Source organism: Pan troglodytes, chromosome 9 (assembly GCF_028858775.2).
Source record: "Pan troglodytes isolate AG18354 chromosome 9, NHGRI_mPanTro3-v2.0_pri, whole genome shotgun sequence".
Taxonomy (NCBI): domain Eukaryota; kingdom Metazoa; phylum Chordata; class Mammalia; order Primates; family Hominidae; genus Pan; species Pan troglodytes.
The window spans coordinates 115,306,095-115,325,777 of record NC_072407.2 but is presented as its reverse complement, the minus strand read 5'-3'; the positions used below and the strand labels follow the sequence as shown (position 1 = coordinate 115,325,777).

Below are 19,683 nucleotides of genomic sequence, written 5' to 3'. Positions count from 1 at the left end.
ACCCCCATGACACAAGTTTACTTATATAAGAAACCTAGACATGTACCCCTGAATTTAAAAGTTAAATAATAAATAAATAAATAAATAAATAAATAAATAATTTTTAAAAATTAAAAAAAAATCCTTCAAATCTCCCCAGGGCAAATGAGACTTGATCTGCGGGGCTCTTTAAGGCCAGCAGTGCATAAAATCCGTGGTTACAGAAGGGATAAGCCACTGGCGCCACCCAGCACCCACAGAAACAGAATTTTTGGAAAAGCCAGATAACTAAGAAGAAGCTAATGCCCCCAAAGAGGATAAAGACCAATTTTGAATAGAAAAGCTAACATACCAGGAGGCTCAAGCAGCCATCCCCAAATTCCTCACAGGCCGCCATGTGTCTTCGGGTAGTGGGCTCAGCACTGAGGTTTCCCATGACGGTAATGCACTGGCACAGAGCCGAGGAGCTGCTTACCTTGGGATCTGTCTTCTAAATAAGAATCGAGAGAAGGCAGAGCCTCAGAGAGCAGGCAAAGGATGCCGCATGATCTCTAGGTGCATCCCTCACTCACCAAAAGGCCCGCGAACCAACCAGATAGCTTCATGTCACACAGGGGCATCCCTGGGGTCTCACTGGCAACGGATGGAGGCACATAGAGGGGTAAACCCAAAAGGGTCTTGGCCTAGGGCTTAATCCCAGCTCCTCCACCAACCAGCTGGGAGGACCTGGGCAAATCCCTTCCCTTCTCAGAGGCTCCATTTCCATAGCTGTGACATGCTGAGGTGTGGTTATGCTCTCTAAGGGCCCCTGAAACTTCTAAGGTTCATATGGGATAGGCTCCAGTTGCAACACACTCTCCAAGGAGAAGCCCTGCCCCCCACACTATTCACTGCCTTATCAGCTCAAATTGCTACACTGGTCTTCCTGACAGGATGACTTCCATCTGGGAACAGGGTTGCACGTCATACTTAGTGTCAGCAGGGGACTGATGGAGACTGACGAACTCTATCCACCTTCACTTAAGATGCCACCCATATCCAGCTTTTCCTCCCCTGTAACCAGCGCCATCCATATGCCACCTCCACCTGTCCCTCCTGTAGCTGTTTCAATAACTGAGAATTGTGTAAATTCCAGCTGTGAATAAATGACTAATCAACCGAGAGACAATAGTTGTTCTGGATTGTAAATTGTGTTTAAACAGCCTCATTCACGCTCCTGAGAGTGTCTGTTACAGAGGATGAAAATGACAGTTTGCTCACCAGAACGCCTGTGAGTGCAGGGAGAACACCTGGAAGGTTGGCCTGGAACCAGACTTGGAATCTGTTGAGAAACCATCAGCCAGGATTTATTTTTACATTGCATAAACTATAACATAAATACAGTGTCTCAGATAGTTAATGTTGCAAACTCTAGGTCCATATGATTTAGAGTGTGCATGGACAATTCAGAACCAAAGAAAGAAAAAAGCATGTCACTGTGTATGTAATGTGGCTCTAATTTTTCTGAGTCTGGAGAATTGCCTTTGATGTTAAACAACAGATCTCAGATGGTGGCTCTCTTAAGCAGGAGCTACTGGAATCTCTAGGCTTCTGCCAAGCTGACTTACCCCCAACCCCTGCTCTGAGTCTACAGCGTGTGTGTGCGGTGCGGAAGGCAAATACCATGCAAGCATGTTTACCCATCGGAGCCACTGGGAGGGCCTGGATGCATGCGCATCTCCACACTCTATGGCCACTGTTCCATACCCCGGCCCGTGCCAGCTGGCTGGCCTGCCTGTGAGCTCTCTCATCCTATTATCATCTCTAAGCAAGGTGTCCTAAAATTTGTGAGGAAATTTAAAACACAAGATGCACTTTAAAAAAAAGCACCTGAAAAATTATGAAAACTAAGACCCTTACTATCATCCCCAGCAGCTAGACAAAACAAAACAAAACAACACAAAGCCATGGGGCAGAAGGAGGTCATTACTCATAATGTCACTGGCAACCCCCGAGGAGGCTGCAGTTGACTGTTCATTCTTGCTTGCTGGCTCGCTGGCTCGCTCAGGTTCATTCAACGCAAATTTGCTGGGCAGCTCCTATGTACCAGGCACTGATTAGGAGGGAGGAAGGTTCCTGACACTTGGGAGGCTTGCCTACTGTGAGAGGCACTGCTTTAAGTATGCTGCTGCTTCCAAACCCATGGAGGCCCGGGTCAGTCTCTATGCAGAGTGACTAAAATGGGAGTGGGTGGCTGCAGCCCCCTGGGAGGCATCAGCCCTCCTACTCAGTGAATCTTGCAATACTCACTTGGAGACTTGGCCTAGCCTCTCTGAATACGGCACATTTTTAAAGATCAGACAGTTCAACAAAGAGTGAAGAAGAAATGTCAATTTCTACAAATAAAAAAATTACCTTTCTTCCAGAGCCAAGTCTGTGAACAGTCCCATAGCAGTGTTGGCCTCCTTATCCGAGAAATCAAGAAATGACACCAGGGCTTCCAATAATCTGCAAAAAACCATAATAACCTCAGAGGTAGCTGTCCTCCAACTAACAACATCCCAACAGGGTAACCTTGCAAGGAAACCAAAAAAGGAGTCAGCATCCGGGTGAAATAAGCAGAAAGCGTGCCTTGTCATGCCCTCCTAGGAAGCCTAGCTCCTTGCCCACCCAGAGACAGATACTCTTAAGTGGTTGGCTCCACCACTTAATGTGAATCCCCAGAATGCTGAATACTTTTAACCAAAGTTTATTGATTATCGGACGCCAGCTCAGAAGGAGTTTCTGTGACTCTGCCATGTGACTCTGGCTCAGTCAGGTTCATTAACTTAGATGACATCTAAATGGCATGCTTACTAATCTGCTGATGACTAAAGTGGGAGGGCCCCCTAATAAGGTGGGTGATGGAATAAAGATTTAACAAGATTGTGACAGGCTGCTGAATATATTAGATTAAATTTAATAGGGTTAAGCTCAAAGTCCTCCACTTAGAGCTGGAAATTCTGCATAAGTAACAGAATTGTGAGACCTGGTTTATAACTGGTTCCTATGAGAAAGATTTAAGGATTTTTAGCCACTTACAAACACAAAATGAGCAAACAGTCTAACACAGATGCCAAAAAACACCTGATGAAATCTCAGGCTGCCCAAACGGACTTACTGGCACCATGACAATGGAAGTAAGAGTAATTTGTTCATCCAGCAAACTTGCATTAAGCATCTATAAGGTGCTAAGTATACTGTGCTCAGTACTGAGCTCCTGGTCTCCTACAGTGATACACATGTAAATAAATAAGATAAACTGTCTTAGGTGATATGTTAGAGACAGACACATGTTGAGGGGACCAGAGTCTCGCTGGTGGAAGGTGTGGGCATGGAAGTGAAGAAGCCTTCAATAGATGACACTTCAGTGTCTCTTGAAGTGTAGTGTTAGCTATTCATTCGTTTATCCATTTGGCCAATCACAATGAACAAGCACTGACTGTGTACCAGGCAATGTGGTCAGTTCTGAGGTCATAATGATGAAACAAGACAATGTCCTGGCTCCAGGCAGCTTGCAGGCCAGTGTCGGGCCCACAGGGATGGGTACAGAGGCATGTCAGGCAAAGCAGCCTGCAGTCACAGACTATGTGGGCATAGAATTGCAGGAGCACATTTGGGGACTGCTGGCATGCAGTTAATGCTTAGGATGTGAGGGGAGAACAGGGGATGGTAGAGAGCTGGACAGAGCCCAGATCCTGGGGGCCTTCTAGGGCCTGCTGGAAAGTCTGTACTTTGCCCTGTTGGGTCCTGTTCTCCAATGTGTGGTTGGTGGTGGGGGTCTCTGGGACAGATTCCTCAGTCACTCTGAATGGGAGGAAGCTCCAGGAGGCTGCTTTTTTATAAAGTCCTCATGTGATTCCTAGCCATTATATTTCTCAGTAATTGGAGAACCAGCCTTACAAGGAGTAGTCATTTCAGTGTGTTAAGTAGGAAAATAGCAGAACAGATGTGCATTTTAGAAAAATCCCTTCGGTGTATGGTGGAGGCTGGATTGGAGTAGGTAGTATAAGAGGCAGGAATTCAACCAGGGGAGAACTGTGATTGTCCAGATAATAAAGGCTAAGGGACCAGACTGAGGCAGCAGCAGAGTAAGAGATACAGTAAAAACACAAAGAGACACTCATGAAGACCTGGAAGAAATGATTGGAGACAGTAGAGGAGAACTAGAAGAAAATGAATTCAGGAGATGCTAAGGAGAAAGAGCTGGCAGCATACTATCTTATGGATGTGGTGAGGGAGAGCCAGGTCACTTCCAGGACATTGGCTTAGGCGACTGGATAGGTGGAGATACCCTCTATGAAGACAGGAAATTCAGGTAGATGAACTGGTGTGAAGACCCAATTTTGATTTATTAAGTCGATGATACTCGTGGATGTTGTGATAGAGATGTCCAGTGGCAGAAGGGCGTTTTCATCTCACACTCAACAGAGTGAGACTTACACCCTTTGCCTCTTGACGAAAGCCATGGATGGGAAGAGGGCCAAGGGTAGGATCCTGGGGTCCCTGACTTGGAAGGGTGATAGCATAGGGGGGCTTGCAAAGGAAACCACAAAGGAATAGCCAGGAGGTAGGACAGGGGCCAGGAAGGATGGTGTCCTGACAATCACTGTGATGGAGTTTCCAGAAGAGTAGTCATCAATAGGACCAAATGCCACAGGGCAGAGAAGGGCAGGGACTTTGACCTCGACATCTTTAAGAAAGACAGATGACAGGCCATCAGATTGGGCTTTTGGGAATATGAATTCCAGTCACCCACATCTATGGTGCTGGATCTATTTAGCCACTTATTCTAGGAGTGGTCTGGAGGCCAAATCATCAAAGGAATGATGGAGGTAACAAGGATGCTTAACCTGGAATATATCAGTATTTTCAGATATCTAAAGTACTGGAAAGCTGGGAGGAGTCTGGGCCTGGGCCTCAGTGTTTGGAGGCAGAATCAGCCCCAGAATAGTACGGGGCAGGAAACTTGTGCACAGTGTAAGGAGATAATTTATCTCAATCAGAACTGTCTTGAAATGGACAGTTGGCTACCTTGGGAGGTGAGATCCACAGCCTCTCGCTAATTGGGGAAAGACTTCCTCCACCCAGTCTATTAGCTGCGTTAGTGCCCATCCCGAATCAAATGGAGATTAAAAATAATGAAAACTGCTGGCGTCTCCCCTGGAGGGCACCATGCACAGGCTGTATGGCGGTACGCAGAGGACATCTATGCTGAGTGGGGCTTGACTGGATGGTTTCTAAGGGCCCAGGTGACGCCAAGCTTCTGCAAATCCCTAACATCTTCAGGAATGGATTCCAGTGCTCCTGCTGTCAAAAATAATTTATTTGTTTTACAGTTAGTTCAGATTCATCCTTCACCAATTTAAACCTATTTTCTTCGGTCTTGAAGATGACTGCTAATGAACCTGAATAGCACAGATGAGACAACAGTCTAAGACCATCTTGGCTTTGTCCTGGCAGACATAAGCAGCTAGGCCCCCTCACTATGTGACAATGCACACATCCTAACTGGACTCAGCACCTAGAGAGGACGGTGTGTCCCTTTCTATTTCCTCACATACCCTCTTTTTTGGTGGCAGATTTTCTGCTCTGCTGATAAGCAGCTGTCTCTGTGAGTGAACCACAGGTGAGAAAATGCTTTCATGTAACTAATAAATGCAAGGTTACTTCAGTTTAGGACTCTAAACAATATACCCTAAGAGAAAATGATTATAAAAATATTATTGAGCCCTTATCATACCATGTGTCAGGCTTAATTGATGTTAGTTGCTTTTTTTTTTTTTTTTTTCTGTAGCAGATGCTGTTTGCTGGCTAACCTCACAGATATTCTCCATTCCCTTCTATTCTTCCTAACTCTACTACAGAAGAAGTCGGGACCATTTTTTTTTTCCACTAGGGGTAGCATGTGACACAATTCTGTCCAAAGAGAAATAGGCAGTAGGTTTTCTTGATAAAAGGGACCAATCCAGCTGGTATTGACCTGTCTTAAAGAAGGATGTGAAGCTTGGAGTTGCAGCAAGAGGGAAGGTATGACCATGTGAGGAAGGTCAAGAGAAGGGCAGAGACTTTGACCTCGACGTCTTTAAGCCACCGCACCAATAGCTGCTATCTTTAGTCTCATTTTATTAGGTGACAAAACAAGCCAGGCTTTATTTTGCTTAAGCTCCTTTTGCTCAAGTATTCTGCACAATGCAGCAGAAAAAATTCAACTGCATCACCCCCCGTGTCATCATAAGTGAGTGATGCAGATGAGATGCCGGGGCCCGTCCATGCTAAATAACTTTCCTGGGTCACACAAGCAGAGACATGCAGGGAATTGAAACTCAGTACGCTTAAGACTAAAACCCAGCACTTTTTACAAAATGACACTGGCCCTTGGCCAGCACACATTCATGCCTTCAACCTCTTCTCTGAGGATAAACATTGTGGGAGGAATGTGATACGTGTGCTGCCGTGACGGTCATGGGGCTATGTGCAGCAGCCCTGTCTTGCTTCAAACTACCTCGTTTCATTACAGAGAACCCATTCTGTCTGGTTCAACTGGAGATGAACGTTAAGGAGGCTAGTGGGCATAAAGTAAAAAGCTGAGGTTTCTCTGACTATCTTAGAGAGAGTAGGCAGGACCACCCGAGGTGATCATGAACGCCACTCTCCGAGACACTGGAAAAATGCACATTGAAGCTCAAGCAATTCAAAGATAGCTTGAGGGGAAAAGCTCATGATAGCTATAGCTACATTTACTCAAAGAGACAAAAACAATATTAAAAAAATACGATGAAGGTATCGAGGAAATGACTGCAGAGTCATTTGAAATGTGAAATGTGCTTTTGGGGAATTGAACTCCACTAACAATCTGCATCTGCCGTGCAGCCTGAGCTTCAGTGGGTTGCCAAAGCCTTTCCTGGGAGCCACTGAGGCTGTGACTGGGCCTGGAAGGGGAGCCGTAGGCAAGGCTTAATAACCATCCTGTCACGGCACACATGGACCTACATACCAAATTGGACAGTGTGGGAGGGCTCAGCAGGGTCCCAAAAAGATCTGGAAGGAACAGGAGCCAGTTGTAGCAGGTTTGGCTCCTTTTCCCACTGGGAACACAGAGCGGAGCTGGGTCCTCAGAACAGTACCTGGGGGCCAGCCTAGTTGGGTGAGATTCCCTTGGTTCCTTGCTGCAGTTCTTCCTGCCCCATGAGTGACATGAAGTAATAAAGCTTACCTTGCCTACCCCGCAGGATGAGGGGAGATAAAACAAAATAGCAGTGAATGAAAAAACTCAGAAGGGTCATTTCCTGTTTTTAGATTGTGTGAGAAACATTTATAAAGCAAGCTACAATAATTGCCACTATTTCTGTTAGATTGAACCACATAAAATGGCTGGCATGCAACCTTTTAGATCTAATAAGTGGCAATTTCATATGTTCAAACTAATCATGTAAAGATAAATAAACTGAAAACTTAGTAAGGTAAAAGTAAATAAATACGTAAAACAAGTAAGCAAAATAACAAATAAATAAATGATTTAAAAAATAAACTAATAAATTATAAAGGACGGGGCAGAATCACTGTGGTTCAGTAATCTTTCTAGAAAGTCTACTTAGGGGACACACATTCTATGCCCATAGTCTTACACTTTGGAAAGACCTCCATGCAACAGTATTTGAAATGTTTTATTTATTCATACTCCATCTTGTTCCAGAAAGGGTTTAAGGACACGTAGAATAAGATAGGATTACCTCAAATAAGAATAAAAGAAGAAAAGGAATGGCAGGAACAGGGTAGAGATAGGACCGAGGCCAAAGATGGAGAAGCAAGTGACCTGTTTTAAGGTGGGGCTCCTGATCTGGCTAAGGAAGCACTGCCATTTGCACCATTTGTGGGATGGGGACGAGCCAGTTGCTCAGGAGAAGTGAAACCGTCCATGGTACCAAGTTCGGACAGGAGTCTGTCCCAGAGGTCCTCATGACAGAGCACTCTTGTCAAAGGCTCTTTCTGCACAACAGAGATAGGAGGGGAGACAGGCATGCCTGAACTTGTCAAGTGATGACATGAGATGTCCCAAGAAGATCCTGCCAGCAGAGGCTTACCTGGTCAGGTCAAGGTGGTTGATGATCAGGCTCCGTCCGCTCTCAGTCTGGGCGAGCTGCAGCAGCAGGGCAAAGCTCTGCTGCCGGATGGCCAGGACCTCGGAGGACAAGAGGGCGGCCAACAGCCTGGCCCTGTCATGGTGCATCACTAGCACACGCTGGTTTTCCTCTGCAAAACACAGAGGTTGTGTGTCTTGTGCATGCCATCATGGCAATTAAACTAGCTCTGTCGCCCTCTATCCTAATGGGAAACTCAACTGGTGCCCACTCATTTGAAGGCAGAATAATGAAGTGTAAGAGTGTGGATTCTAGAACCAGACTGCTGGGTCCGAATGCCCAGGGCAGCGACCTTACCAATGAACTCTTGTGCTCCTCGGTCTCCTCATCAGTAAAATGAGGATTACGTTCCTACCTACAGGGACATCATGAGGATTAAATAAGTTAGTACATGACTGTGCCAGACAGGGACTGGCACCCATAAATCAACTGTGTCATTACTGTCAAACTTCCTTGGTGTGTGGTATCTGGAAACACTAGCAAAGGGAAATAAATCAGTTTAATTGTGGAACGTCTTTAGGCCATCAATATTCATACAACGGCTAGAGTAGTCATTTGAGGAAATGTTATCCAGAAAACTAGAATATCACATGAGAGCACTAACGAATAAAGTGTGCCCTCCTTCCTAGAATACAAGCTCTTCCAGGGTGGTGGCAGTCTGGTTCATTTTCTGACCAGGTACATGAATTTGTTTGAAACTGCAGGGTACAGACTGCAGTATGAGGCTAAGCTAGGAAACAGAGCAAACTGGATCTCAAAGGGGTGGGCCCCATCACTTGGACCTCATCACCCTTGGCTTTCTTCCCTCCTGTACTGATTACCCATTTACACACAGCACACAGCATCCAGTAGAAGACACACACCAGGTCTCTTCTAGCCCTGAAAGAGCCAGAGTAACAGGACTATAGGATCCTATGTGTAGCCCACATATCAAACCATGTTTTCGTTGCAAACATTACATCTCAATCCTATACTTCACCTATAATTACTCTTGTCCACGTAAGATAGGATCTACTGATTTCTGAAATGGAAAGGTCCTTGTTGATTATATATTTTGTTCTTATACTAGAAAAGTAGCTTGATATAAATAATTCAAACAACACAGAGTTAGTTGATACCCCCTCCAGGTAAGCCCATTCCCCAAAGGAGCTATTATTCACCCCTCATATAAATAATGTGTAAAATATTATACATCCTACCCTGTAATTGGCTTCTCTTCCCAACTCCACAATAGATCACTGACATATTTTCATGTCCTTACTTTTAAGCATTCCCTTGCCCTTCTGAAAAACTGCTTTGCATTTATTGAGTTAGATATATCAAGATTTTATTGACCTGTGATACAGCATTTACATCACAGGTATCTGAAAATATTTTTCAGATGATAAAAAAATGTAACTTTAAGGTTCACAGAAACGATAAATAGGTTCACAGAAAGAGTAAACAGATTGTTATGTCAGATTCGCACTGAGTAGACATACCATTGCCAAGTCCTGCCTTCCTCGCCCTCCTGTAGGGGAGTTTGCGAAAACACTGCCCTAAGCTGGTGTAGGGTCTTACACAGAGTAGAAAGGCACCTTGATGATGACAGTAGTCTGGGCATAACTCCCCTTAATTCTTGTCAGGAAATAGGCCCCCTGATTTTGTATTGTCTAGATTTTCAAGAGCTTAATTTCTTAAGTTCTTGATTCCTCTACTCTACTAAAGAAGAAAAAAAAAGGTATTATCTCCTACTTAACATCTCAGAGTATGCAAACTGCATTCACAAGCTCTACTGCTGGCTCCCCACAGTAGCCCTGTGAAAAGGAGACATAGCTATCATTATCCCCATTTTCAGTGTTTCTGTCCAGGGTCAAACTTTTTCCTATGAAGTACACTTTTTAAAAATGACAGAAGTAAGTAAAATTTGTATTTATGTTGAAGTTACAAAAGTGATTAAGAAAGATTATACAAAAACGTAATGAACTCTGGAAGATGCAAATATTTGAAAAGCCTAAGAGTTAGCACAGTAAATAAAATGCCCATGGCATTCTACTGTCTCAATAATAGATGCTAATCAGTGTCTGAAGATATTGGTGGGGATGATTATAAACCTCAGGATGCTGGAAAGGTACTGTGGTTAGCAAAAAGGAACAATATTTTAGGCTGACAAGAAAAGAAAAACTCCATCTACCTCATTGCCAGTGCACGAACAGAAGTCATGAGTCTGCAAAGAGCAGGAGGAGAGGAGAGAGGAGACCACTCATTATGCTGACAACCTCCTCCCTTCACCAACCTTGCTCCTCATCTGTCTACCTTGCTTTTGATCCATAAGCTTTCCTGGAGGGAGTGGGTGTGTGCGGAAGTCTAGACATCAGCTCTCCAGGGCTTGGCCTTTGGGGAGGACAGTCCACCCAACGGCGTAGTTCCTGCACGCAGTGCATTAATGGTGATCAACGGTGATTACCCAGGCTTACCGTTCCCGCTGCACACTGCTTGCCAGAGCTTGAGAACAGACACACAGACCATCTCTTCAACTGCATCGTTTCCTGCTGTGGAAAAACACCTAGAATCGACAAAGGAGAGCTATCTTAAAAGTCTGAAAATCAGTCTTGATTTTCTTTTCCATTTGGTTTTATTTCACCCCTAGATTCACCAAATACAGGTTTGAGAAAGTATAGTTTTATAATCCAGAGCCATGGGTCACCAGGATCAATCACGGAACCATGAGTCCCAGGCCATGGATGCAGACTGAGGAAGCCAGGGCTGCACAGAGGCTGGGCAGTGAGCCAGGGCCATGGGCGATGGCTGCACTGGGACCAATGAACTGTGGCTGAGCACACAGACATGTACTGGTGACTCCAACCCACACGGGTATCCTAAGCCTCAGGAAGCACACCAGAACAACTGAAATGAAAATACAGTCACTTTAGCAAACTGCATCCTACCATACAGGTCTTTCTTCAGATGAAATTATAAATGGGATTGGCCCATTTATATTTATATCACTTCTTGATATGATCAGCAAATTCCAAAAGAAGAAATGAACAAATGACAACCTTGCAAAAACTGGTGGGAAAGCAGCAAGAATGATAATTTCTCTGACTTTGAAGAGCTTAGAGGAGCCCTGGGAAGTGCTGCTGTTCCTCTCTCTTCAATTGTTTCCTTTTTTTGAGACTGAATCTGGTTGTATCGCCTAGGCTGGAGTACAGTGGCGTGATCTCGGCTCACTGCAACCTCCGCCTCTCAGATTCAAGTGATTCTCATGCCTCAGCCTCCTGAGCAGCTGGGATTACAGGTGCCTGCCACCATGCCCAGCTAATTTTTGTATTTTTAGTGGAGTCGGGGTTTCACCATGTTGGCCAGGCTGGTCTCAAACTCCTGACCTCAAGTGATCCGCCCACCTTGACCTCCCAAAATGCTGGGATTACTGGCATGAGCCACCGCACTAAGCCTCAATTGTTAACTGCAGTGTAACTCCAATGTCTTGAGGGAAAGCACTCAAAGATGTTCGTGTAGTAGCTTTGCACTCCTGGAGAGCCCCCCACTACTGACTGAAGGGTGGTAATGTTCAGAAACGTGACTGTCTATGTGCCTCATGTCTGATTTCATAAGCAGTGGTTATCTTCCCTTGCTTTGATGCTGGGCTGTCTCTATGAACATCCCTACCTTCTTATGACCTCGTTGTCACTGATGATACTAAATCCATTGTGCGTTCTGAATAAAGTTTGTTCTGTGCCTGAAACAGATACAGAGAAAACCACTTCAGACTCCCAAACTGGCTGGCTGGTGTCTAGCTGCAACACAGCCACCTGCTAATGAGAAACCTAATATGGAATGTCATGGTGCCCACGTGAATGGTTTGGCAGGAACAAATAAACTTTACATTTTGAAAAATACAATGGTCAGCAGCCTCTCAGTGTCAGAGGCCTCAGTGCCTCTCAGGCAGAGGGACTGTTTAGAGAAGGAGAGCAGAGCTGGGGTGGCCCCGAGGGCTATCTGCACAGCTCATCATTCTGTAATCTTCAGAGAGCCTCCCAGAGCTGCTTAACCTATGGGAAGTACCAGCATATCCATCTGTTCTTAAATATTTATTTCAAAGCTATTTCCAAGCTCCAGAGAGGAATTTATAATCTCCAAGAAACTGCTGACAGGGATATTTGTGTGCCCTCCATTGTACACTAAAGAGAAGTCAGACACTCCATCTATTTGTACAAACAACATGCTGTCACTGAGTATAGAGATTATTTAAGCCTTGGTAACAATGTTTACAAGAGCTAGTAAAAGAGAACAGTATGGCCCTCATTAGTAGGAGAGCTGATGTTTGCTCTGAAACCATTTTCACATCCTAAGCAGCCATTAACTGTAACTGGGTGAACCTTACAGTTTAACCTACAAAATTCTGTCTTCCATTCCTCCACAGTGGAGGGAAGGTGTACGAGGTGGTATGGGATGCTTGAGGTGTCTGTGGGGGTATGTGTGGAGTACATGCAGGATGTGCATGGGGTGTGTGGAGAAAATGTGAGGGTGGAGTGTGCGCAGGATATGTGGACTGACATGAGTACTTATGGTGTGAGTGTGCTGTGTGTGGTATGTGGTGTGTGTGTAATACAAGGATATATTCAAGTGAGTGAAAGCTGAGTGCATGTGTGGTGTATGTAAGTATATATCGAGTGTGTGCCACGTGTATGTGTTGTGTTGTGTATGTTTATTGCATGTGTGCTGAGTGTACGCATGCTCTGTAGAGAGGATGGAGCAGAAGTGGGAGGACATTTCTTGTGCACCCCTTTTAGCAGCTATATTAGCGTATATCTTTAATCAATATTTGTGGAAGGAAGGGAGGGATTCTTGGACTGGTAAAGGCAGACCTCTGAATGTGTCCCTTCACACTGACAGCACTCATGAGATCACACACATCTCTGGCTTACACTCATTTATCATTTCAGTCAGGATCTCAATCCCCCCGGCATAGAACAAGGGGATCTGGTCAGGCTTGGAAAGGGTCTCCAGGAGGTTCTTGGTGGTCACGGCTGTGTTCTTTCCTGAATCCAGCAGTTCGTGGGCTTCCTTTTCTTGAAGGTCTGCTTTTTCCTGAAGATCTACTTGATTCAGGTAACCTAGAAAAACAAGAAAGGAAAGCAAAACAAAACCCTAACAATCAACAATACCACACAAGAAGCAACCTTTTTTTTTCCTTTCTTTTGAGGATGGGAGTTTGAGAAGCATAAAGCATTAAAATAATTAAAACTCTTCTTTAGCAAGGAAAATTTTAGAAACAGTCTAAATCTACAACCAGAATCTTAAACCTTGTTGGGGATTCAAGGGAGTCTAAAAGTGTCTAAGGAAGGATGGTGTAGAAAATGAAGAAGGAAAATATTACTATTTGCAAGGGAGCATAGCAAACAGAAGAGCAGAGTGGGCCGGTTAACACAGAGGACCCAACTGTGCAGGAAAGAGGATCCGCTGCTGCCTAGTGGCCAAGGGCAGTGAAAGCACGGAAGGCATTCTAAGGCAGGGGGCAGAGGGAGGTGGAGTTCAGATGAAGGACCTCAGCAGGAACGTGCTCACCTTTCACCTGGGTTTGCAGCTTGGGGTTTATTTCTAAGATCTTCTTATAACACTCTCTAGACTGGAAAAAAGAAACAAGACCCTGAAGACTGGTTGGGGTAAAGGTGATTATGAGAAAGACGCTGGGTGTCATTGGGCTTGGCTGCTTCATTATTTTCTCCTCACTTCCTCCTGCTCCCAGTGCAGGAGGCAGGCATAGGAACACAGTGTGCATCTGACATTTTTGTTCAGGCGTCTCCAGTTCTAGGGGGCAACAGGAATTATTTCAAAATTAGTTTTAAAGAATTTTAGATGCTCATGATGAAAAATATCCAGTCCTAAATTCTTGTGGATCATGTCTGTCTGGGATAGAAATAATCATAAAGTAAACGCAAAACTTAGATATGATATTTGCACTGAGAGAGAAAGGAGGCTGTCAAATATGTCCATAGGGAGTTAGGAAATAAATGAAGCTAGAGGCAATGTTGACAGAGACTTGGGAATAGGAAAAGAGAACTGCCTAGTTAAATGTACAAACTGCGAAGAGAACCGGTAAGGGATCCATTTATTGGCCACATAAGAGTCAGCTGGAAAACTCAAGAGTGAGGGCTTCTCATTGAGGAAACTGCTAGATAGAAAGTTACCAGAAAAAGGAAGATTCTAGTTCATAGGATTCCTGGGCTTAGGGCAGTATTTCTCACAAGAATATAAGAACTGCCCAGAGTATAATCTAACTAGTCACCTAGAGAAAACGCTCAGAAAAAAAAAACAAAAAAAACAAAAAACAGTTCTGAGATAATCTTGAAGGTTCAAGGTTCATCTAGAAGACTAGAGTTAAGAAACAAACTGAAGGAAAACAATAACACATTAAAGTAGAGAACAGTGTCGCAGGAACAGAAGTCTATATATCAGAGTGACCTTGTATCCAACTTCTCTTCAACCCTAGATCTAATATAGCAACAATTTTTGTTGGATTCACTGTCAGTAAATATCCAAAATCCCACCACTTCTTACCACCTCCATCACCACCAACCTGGTCCCCATCACCACCTCTTGCTTGGATATTTATTGCAATAGCCTTATCACTCATTCTCTGTTCTTATCTTACCATGCCAAAACACATGCTCGGCATGGCAGTCAGAGTAATCCTTTAAAATATGTCAGATCATTTAATTCCTTTACTCAAAATCCTCCAATAAAGCTTGAAGATCACTCAAAGTAAAAGCCAAAGTCCTTTGAAAAGCCTGTAGGGCCCTACAGGATCAGCCCCTTCTCTACCCTTATCACCTGTTTGACCTCATCTCCTGTTGCTCTCCTCTTGCTGGCTGCATTCTAGCTATCCCTCCACCAGGAATTTATTCCCTTATATATCCACATGGTTTGCTCACTTCACTCCCTCCATTCCTTTAGAAAGCCTTTTCTTACCCCTCTATATAAAACCAGTCTCATCTTTACTGCTTCCTGATTTTTCTCAATACTACTTACCACTACCTAACATAGTACATGTAACACACTACACATCTATTTGATTGTTTTTTGTCTCCTGGTCACCCTTACCCCAAGAACATGAGTTCCATGAAGCCAAGGACTTTGTCTAGTTTCACTGATGTATTCTTTATTGCCTGTATTAACAGTGTCTGACACATAGAAAGCATGCAATAAATATCTGCTGAATGAATGAATTGAATGAGTAAATAAAAATTGGTGGACAGGGAAAGATTAACATTTTCTTTATTCACATTTCTTTTATTTGGCTTTATTATAATAAGCCTGTATTACATTTATAATTAAAGTCCAACAAACTTTTACAAAATGTACAATATGAAGCAATTTATTTTAAAGACATATCTTATAAATGGGAAGACATCCTATGTTCATGGACAGGAGGACTTAATATTGTTTAGATAGCAGTACTTGCCAAATTGATTTATGAATTCATGTAATACCCATCAAAATTCCACCTGGTTTCTTTGCAAAAATGGACACGATAATCTTGAAGTTCATATAGAAATTTGAGAGTACCAGAATAGTTAAAACAATCTTGAAAAAGTAGAGGAACAAAGTTGAAGGCTCTCACTTCTCAACTTAATACAAAGCTACAAAAATGAAGACACTGTGGTACTGGCACAAGGACAGACATGTAGATCAATGGAATAAAACTGGAAGTCCAAAAATAAACCCATATATTTATGGTCAATTGATTTTTGACAAGGGTGCCAAAATCACTCAATGGTAATGGGACAAGTAGACATCTACATGCAAAAGAGTGAAGTTGAACCCTTACCTCACATCATACAAAAAATGAACTCAAAATGGATTGGAGATAGCTAAATTTAAGAGCTAAAGCCATAAAACTTTTAGAAGAAAATATAGGTATACATCTTCCTGACCTTGGATTAGATGATCTTTTCTTAGATACAACACCAAAATCACAAGCAACCAAAGAAAAATAGGTAATTGAGGCTTTATCAAACTTAAACATTTTTGTGCCGCAAAGAACATCATCAAGAAAATGAAAAGGCAATACAAGGAGTGGAAGAAAATATTTGGAAATCATGTATCTGATAAGAAACTTGTATTCAGAATATATAAATAACATTTACACCTCATTATAAAAAAAGATATTTCTCCAGAGAAAATATATAAATGGCCAAGAAGTACATGAAAAGATCCTCAACATCATTAGTCACCAAAAAAATACAGATCAAATACCACAATGACATATCACTTCACACCCACTAGAATAGCTATAATAAAAAAATAAGTAACTAGTATTGAAGAGGATGTGGAAAAACTGGAACCCTCATACACTACTGGTAGGAATGTAAAATGCTGCAGCCCTTTTCAAAAACAGTTTGGTAGTTCCTCAAAAGGTTAAACATAGAGTTACCACACGGCCCTGCTATTCCACTTCTACATATATACCCAAGAGGACTGTAAACATAAAAAAGAAAACCCTGCACATGAATGTTCATAGCAGTGTTATTCATAGCAGGCAAAAAGTGGAAACAACCCAAATGTCCATTAACTGATGAATAAATAAATAAATAAAATATGGTATCAAACAATGGAATATTATTCAGCAATAAAAAGGAATGAAGAACTGATACACACTACAACATAAATGTACCAGGCAAACATTATACTAAGTGAACAACCTCAGTTACAAAAGACCACAGATCGTATGACTCTATATGGAATCTACAGAATGGGCAAATGTATAGAGACAGAAAGACTGATGGTTGCCTAACGTTGAGATGGGGTTGGGGGAAGGGGATTGACTGCTAATGGGTATGGGGTTTTTCTAGGAAGGGATGAAAATTTTTTAAAATTGATTGTGGTGATGGCTGCCTGACTCTGTGAATATACTAAAATATACTATTGAATCATATAGTTTTTAGTATATTCTACAGATGAATTGTGTGGTATGTGAATTATATCTCAATAAAGCTACTTTTAACGATATATAATATCTCAGTATGGATAAATAGGTAGATAGACAGGTTGATTGATCTGCATGGTTACTTTTGGGTGATGAGGTTACAACAAATTTTGTTTTCTCTTTTTGCTCATGTCTTTTCTCTCCACAGACTGAACAAACACTGGTAGAGGATGTTGCAGAAGAGAGTCCTACAGCTGGTGGAGTTGAACTAACTGACACCCCAAATTCTTCCCAACTTTAAGATCTTGAGCTTTACCTTGGAAAATACTAAAGGATGGATTAATACCTAATCAGCTTGGAGAATCATGGTTCTCCTCTAGCACAATTGGGAGCATCAGTCTGTGATCAAACATTCCTCTAAGAACTTACCACACTGTAGTTCTTCAGGGCCAGGTTGGCTTTTCCCATGTGAAAATATGCTTTTGTGCATTTTTCATCACACTGCATAAAAGAGAATGACTGATCAGAAGTTTTAGAAGATGTGAAGTCATTAGCCACTCCCCTCACTATACAGCTTAAAGAGTTAAGGCGAAACTTTGATTCTCAGGGCAACTACCAGAGTTGACAAAACTTTTTTATGCATTTGTGACCAAACTAATTGATGCCTGCAAGGAGCCTGGATGCAGCAGCAAGCTCTTCACCAAATTAATTAATGATACCTGCCAGTTTTCATTTCCATTTAATGAGATGCAATCAGGAAGCAAACCCTCAGTTTAGAAGAGCTCTTAACACTGGCAGAACATTAGAATCATCTAGGATGCTTGTAAAAATCCTGCCGGCCCTGCACCCCATGTCAATTACATTATACTCTGGGATAAGACCCAGGCATCAATAATTTTTTAAGCTCTCTAGGTGAGGTAAATGTGCAGCCAAGTTTGAGAGTCACTGGTTTACTAGAAGAGAAGAGAACTTACTCTAAGAAAACAGCTGAGGTTACCATTATATCTTAGTGGACCTGGGAAGTCCCTCCTCCCAAATAAACCACAACATGTGTACTGGGACCTTCTGTTCATATTACTTAAGATCAGTAGGGATGCCCCCTTCAAAAGGCAGGATTGAAACTTATGGCTGAAACTAGACCATTTACACAGGAGGCCCTGCACCTGCTTGCCCCTAGTCGTTATAACTCCACAGGGAATCATCTGACAGAGACATACGCTAAATCTAAGACATCCAGTTAATGAACATTTATTGAACTTCTTTTATATGCAAGACATTGTGCCAAATCAGATGCCCTTCAAAGGTTTAGATATGAAGAGGTTAAGAGTTCAAGCTCGGGAGTCTAAAATGTCCCGGGGTGGATCCTTGTTCTGCTACTCAGCAGAAGTGGCGTGTTGTTGGCCAGGCCGCCTAACTTTTCTGACACTCATTTTCCTGACCTAGAAAATGAACACAATAATAGTATCTCTCTCAGGTTGTTGTGAGAAAGAAATTATGTAAAACACTTGGTGTGGCTCTGGGTAACAGAGTATTAGCTGCTATTGCTGCAGTTATATCAGCAGCAATTCATTTCAGAGCAAAAGAGAAAATCTAAATTTAATAAAAGAGCAATAATAATAAAAGAGAGAAGAATAACAACAATAATAAAAGAGAGAACAATAATTGTTGGAGAAGCTTTTAGAGATACACTTTTGTGTATATCATTTCCCAATTCACTGCTAAGTGAATGGAAGTCATAATAAAAATAAATGTGCATGATTGTTCAGCCCAAACCATGTGCCAGGCACTGAGCTTTATGGTTCATATGGATGATCTCACAGAAGCTTTATAACAACTCTATGAAGCAGATACAGTTATTATCCCTATCTTATAGATGTGAAAACTAGGGGTTGGAGAGGCCCAAGGTCACACAGATAACAAGTGGAAGAGCTGGAATTTGAAATCTGGCCATTAAACTCTCAAGGGTTTAAAAATGACACCAAATCTCCTTCAGAAAGGTGCTACAAAAAAAGCATATAAATGCTACAGAAAATGCTACTGAAAAAAATCAGTGGAAGAAAATATTCTCTAAAATGCAGTCTTTAAAAGGGCATGCAAAGAAGGAGGGATCTGGGCTGAGTCTTAGTGACACAGAGAGGTGAAGAGAGGAGGATGGAGGGAGAGTGGGCTGGGCAAGAACCTGAGTGAGGAGAGTATAGGGGGCTCCGGGGACGGTCCAGCTGGGATCGAGGGGCAGGTGCAGGGTGGAGAGTAGACCCCATCTTGAGCTAAATGGCAACACCATATGGTAGCCTTGCATGCCACACTGGATGAGGGTGAGTCACCAATGGCAGTGTGGAGGTAAGCTGGTAGGAAGGTGGCACGCAGACATGATCAGAGGAGGGAAAGGCTGAACAAGAGGTATGGTGGGCTGAACAATGAGAGATGAGTAAGGAGACCAGAACAATCACTTAGAACAAGGGCTAATGTCTGAAGTCCTGGTGAGAGTGGGAGGGAAAGGATGCCAGAGCTATGTCAAAGAAAGATCTGACCAGCATCAACTAACTATCAATGATAAGGGATATGGAGGATGTGAAGTCAAAACCAGGGGCCTAGATACCTGAAAGACATGGTGTGTCATTAACAGAAAGAGGTCAG

The 19,683-nt window shown here is 42.9% G+C and overlaps 1 protein-coding gene across 10 annotated transcripts in view; it reads right to left on the bottom strand.

Annotated features, from left to right (window-relative positions):
- The window catches only part of TTC12 (tetratricopeptide repeat domain 12), a 58,857-nt gene that overhangs the window by 20,757 nt on the left and 18,417 nt on the right, over positions 1–19,683 (bottom strand). For 7 of the 10 annotated variants that reach the window (XM_508759.7, XM_009424202.4, XM_009424204.5 and 4 more), the window contains 9 exons: positions 17,476–17,547; positions 13,686–13,746; positions 13,046–13,234; positions 11,787–11,856; positions 10,595–10,683; positions 8,082–8,250; positions 2,374–2,466; positions 1,240–1,300; positions 332–469 (listed from right to left, as the gene is read on the bottom strand). In XM_508759.7, coding sequence (XP_508759.4) covers positions 332–469; positions 1,240–1,300; positions 2,374–2,466; positions 8,082–8,250; positions 10,595–10,683; positions 11,787–11,856; positions 13,046–13,234; positions 13,686–13,746; positions 17,476–17,547 — 942 coding nt within the window. Of the gene's footprint in view, positions 1–331; positions 470–1,239; positions 1,301–2,373; positions 2,467–8,081; positions 8,251–10,594; positions 10,684–11,786; positions 11,857–13,045; positions 13,235–13,685; positions 13,747–13,850; positions 13,929–17,475; positions 17,548–19,683 lie in introns of all 10 variants that reach the window. The other 3 variants (XM_009424205.4, XM_063784503.1, XM_054662696.2) reach the window with 2 other exon arrangements.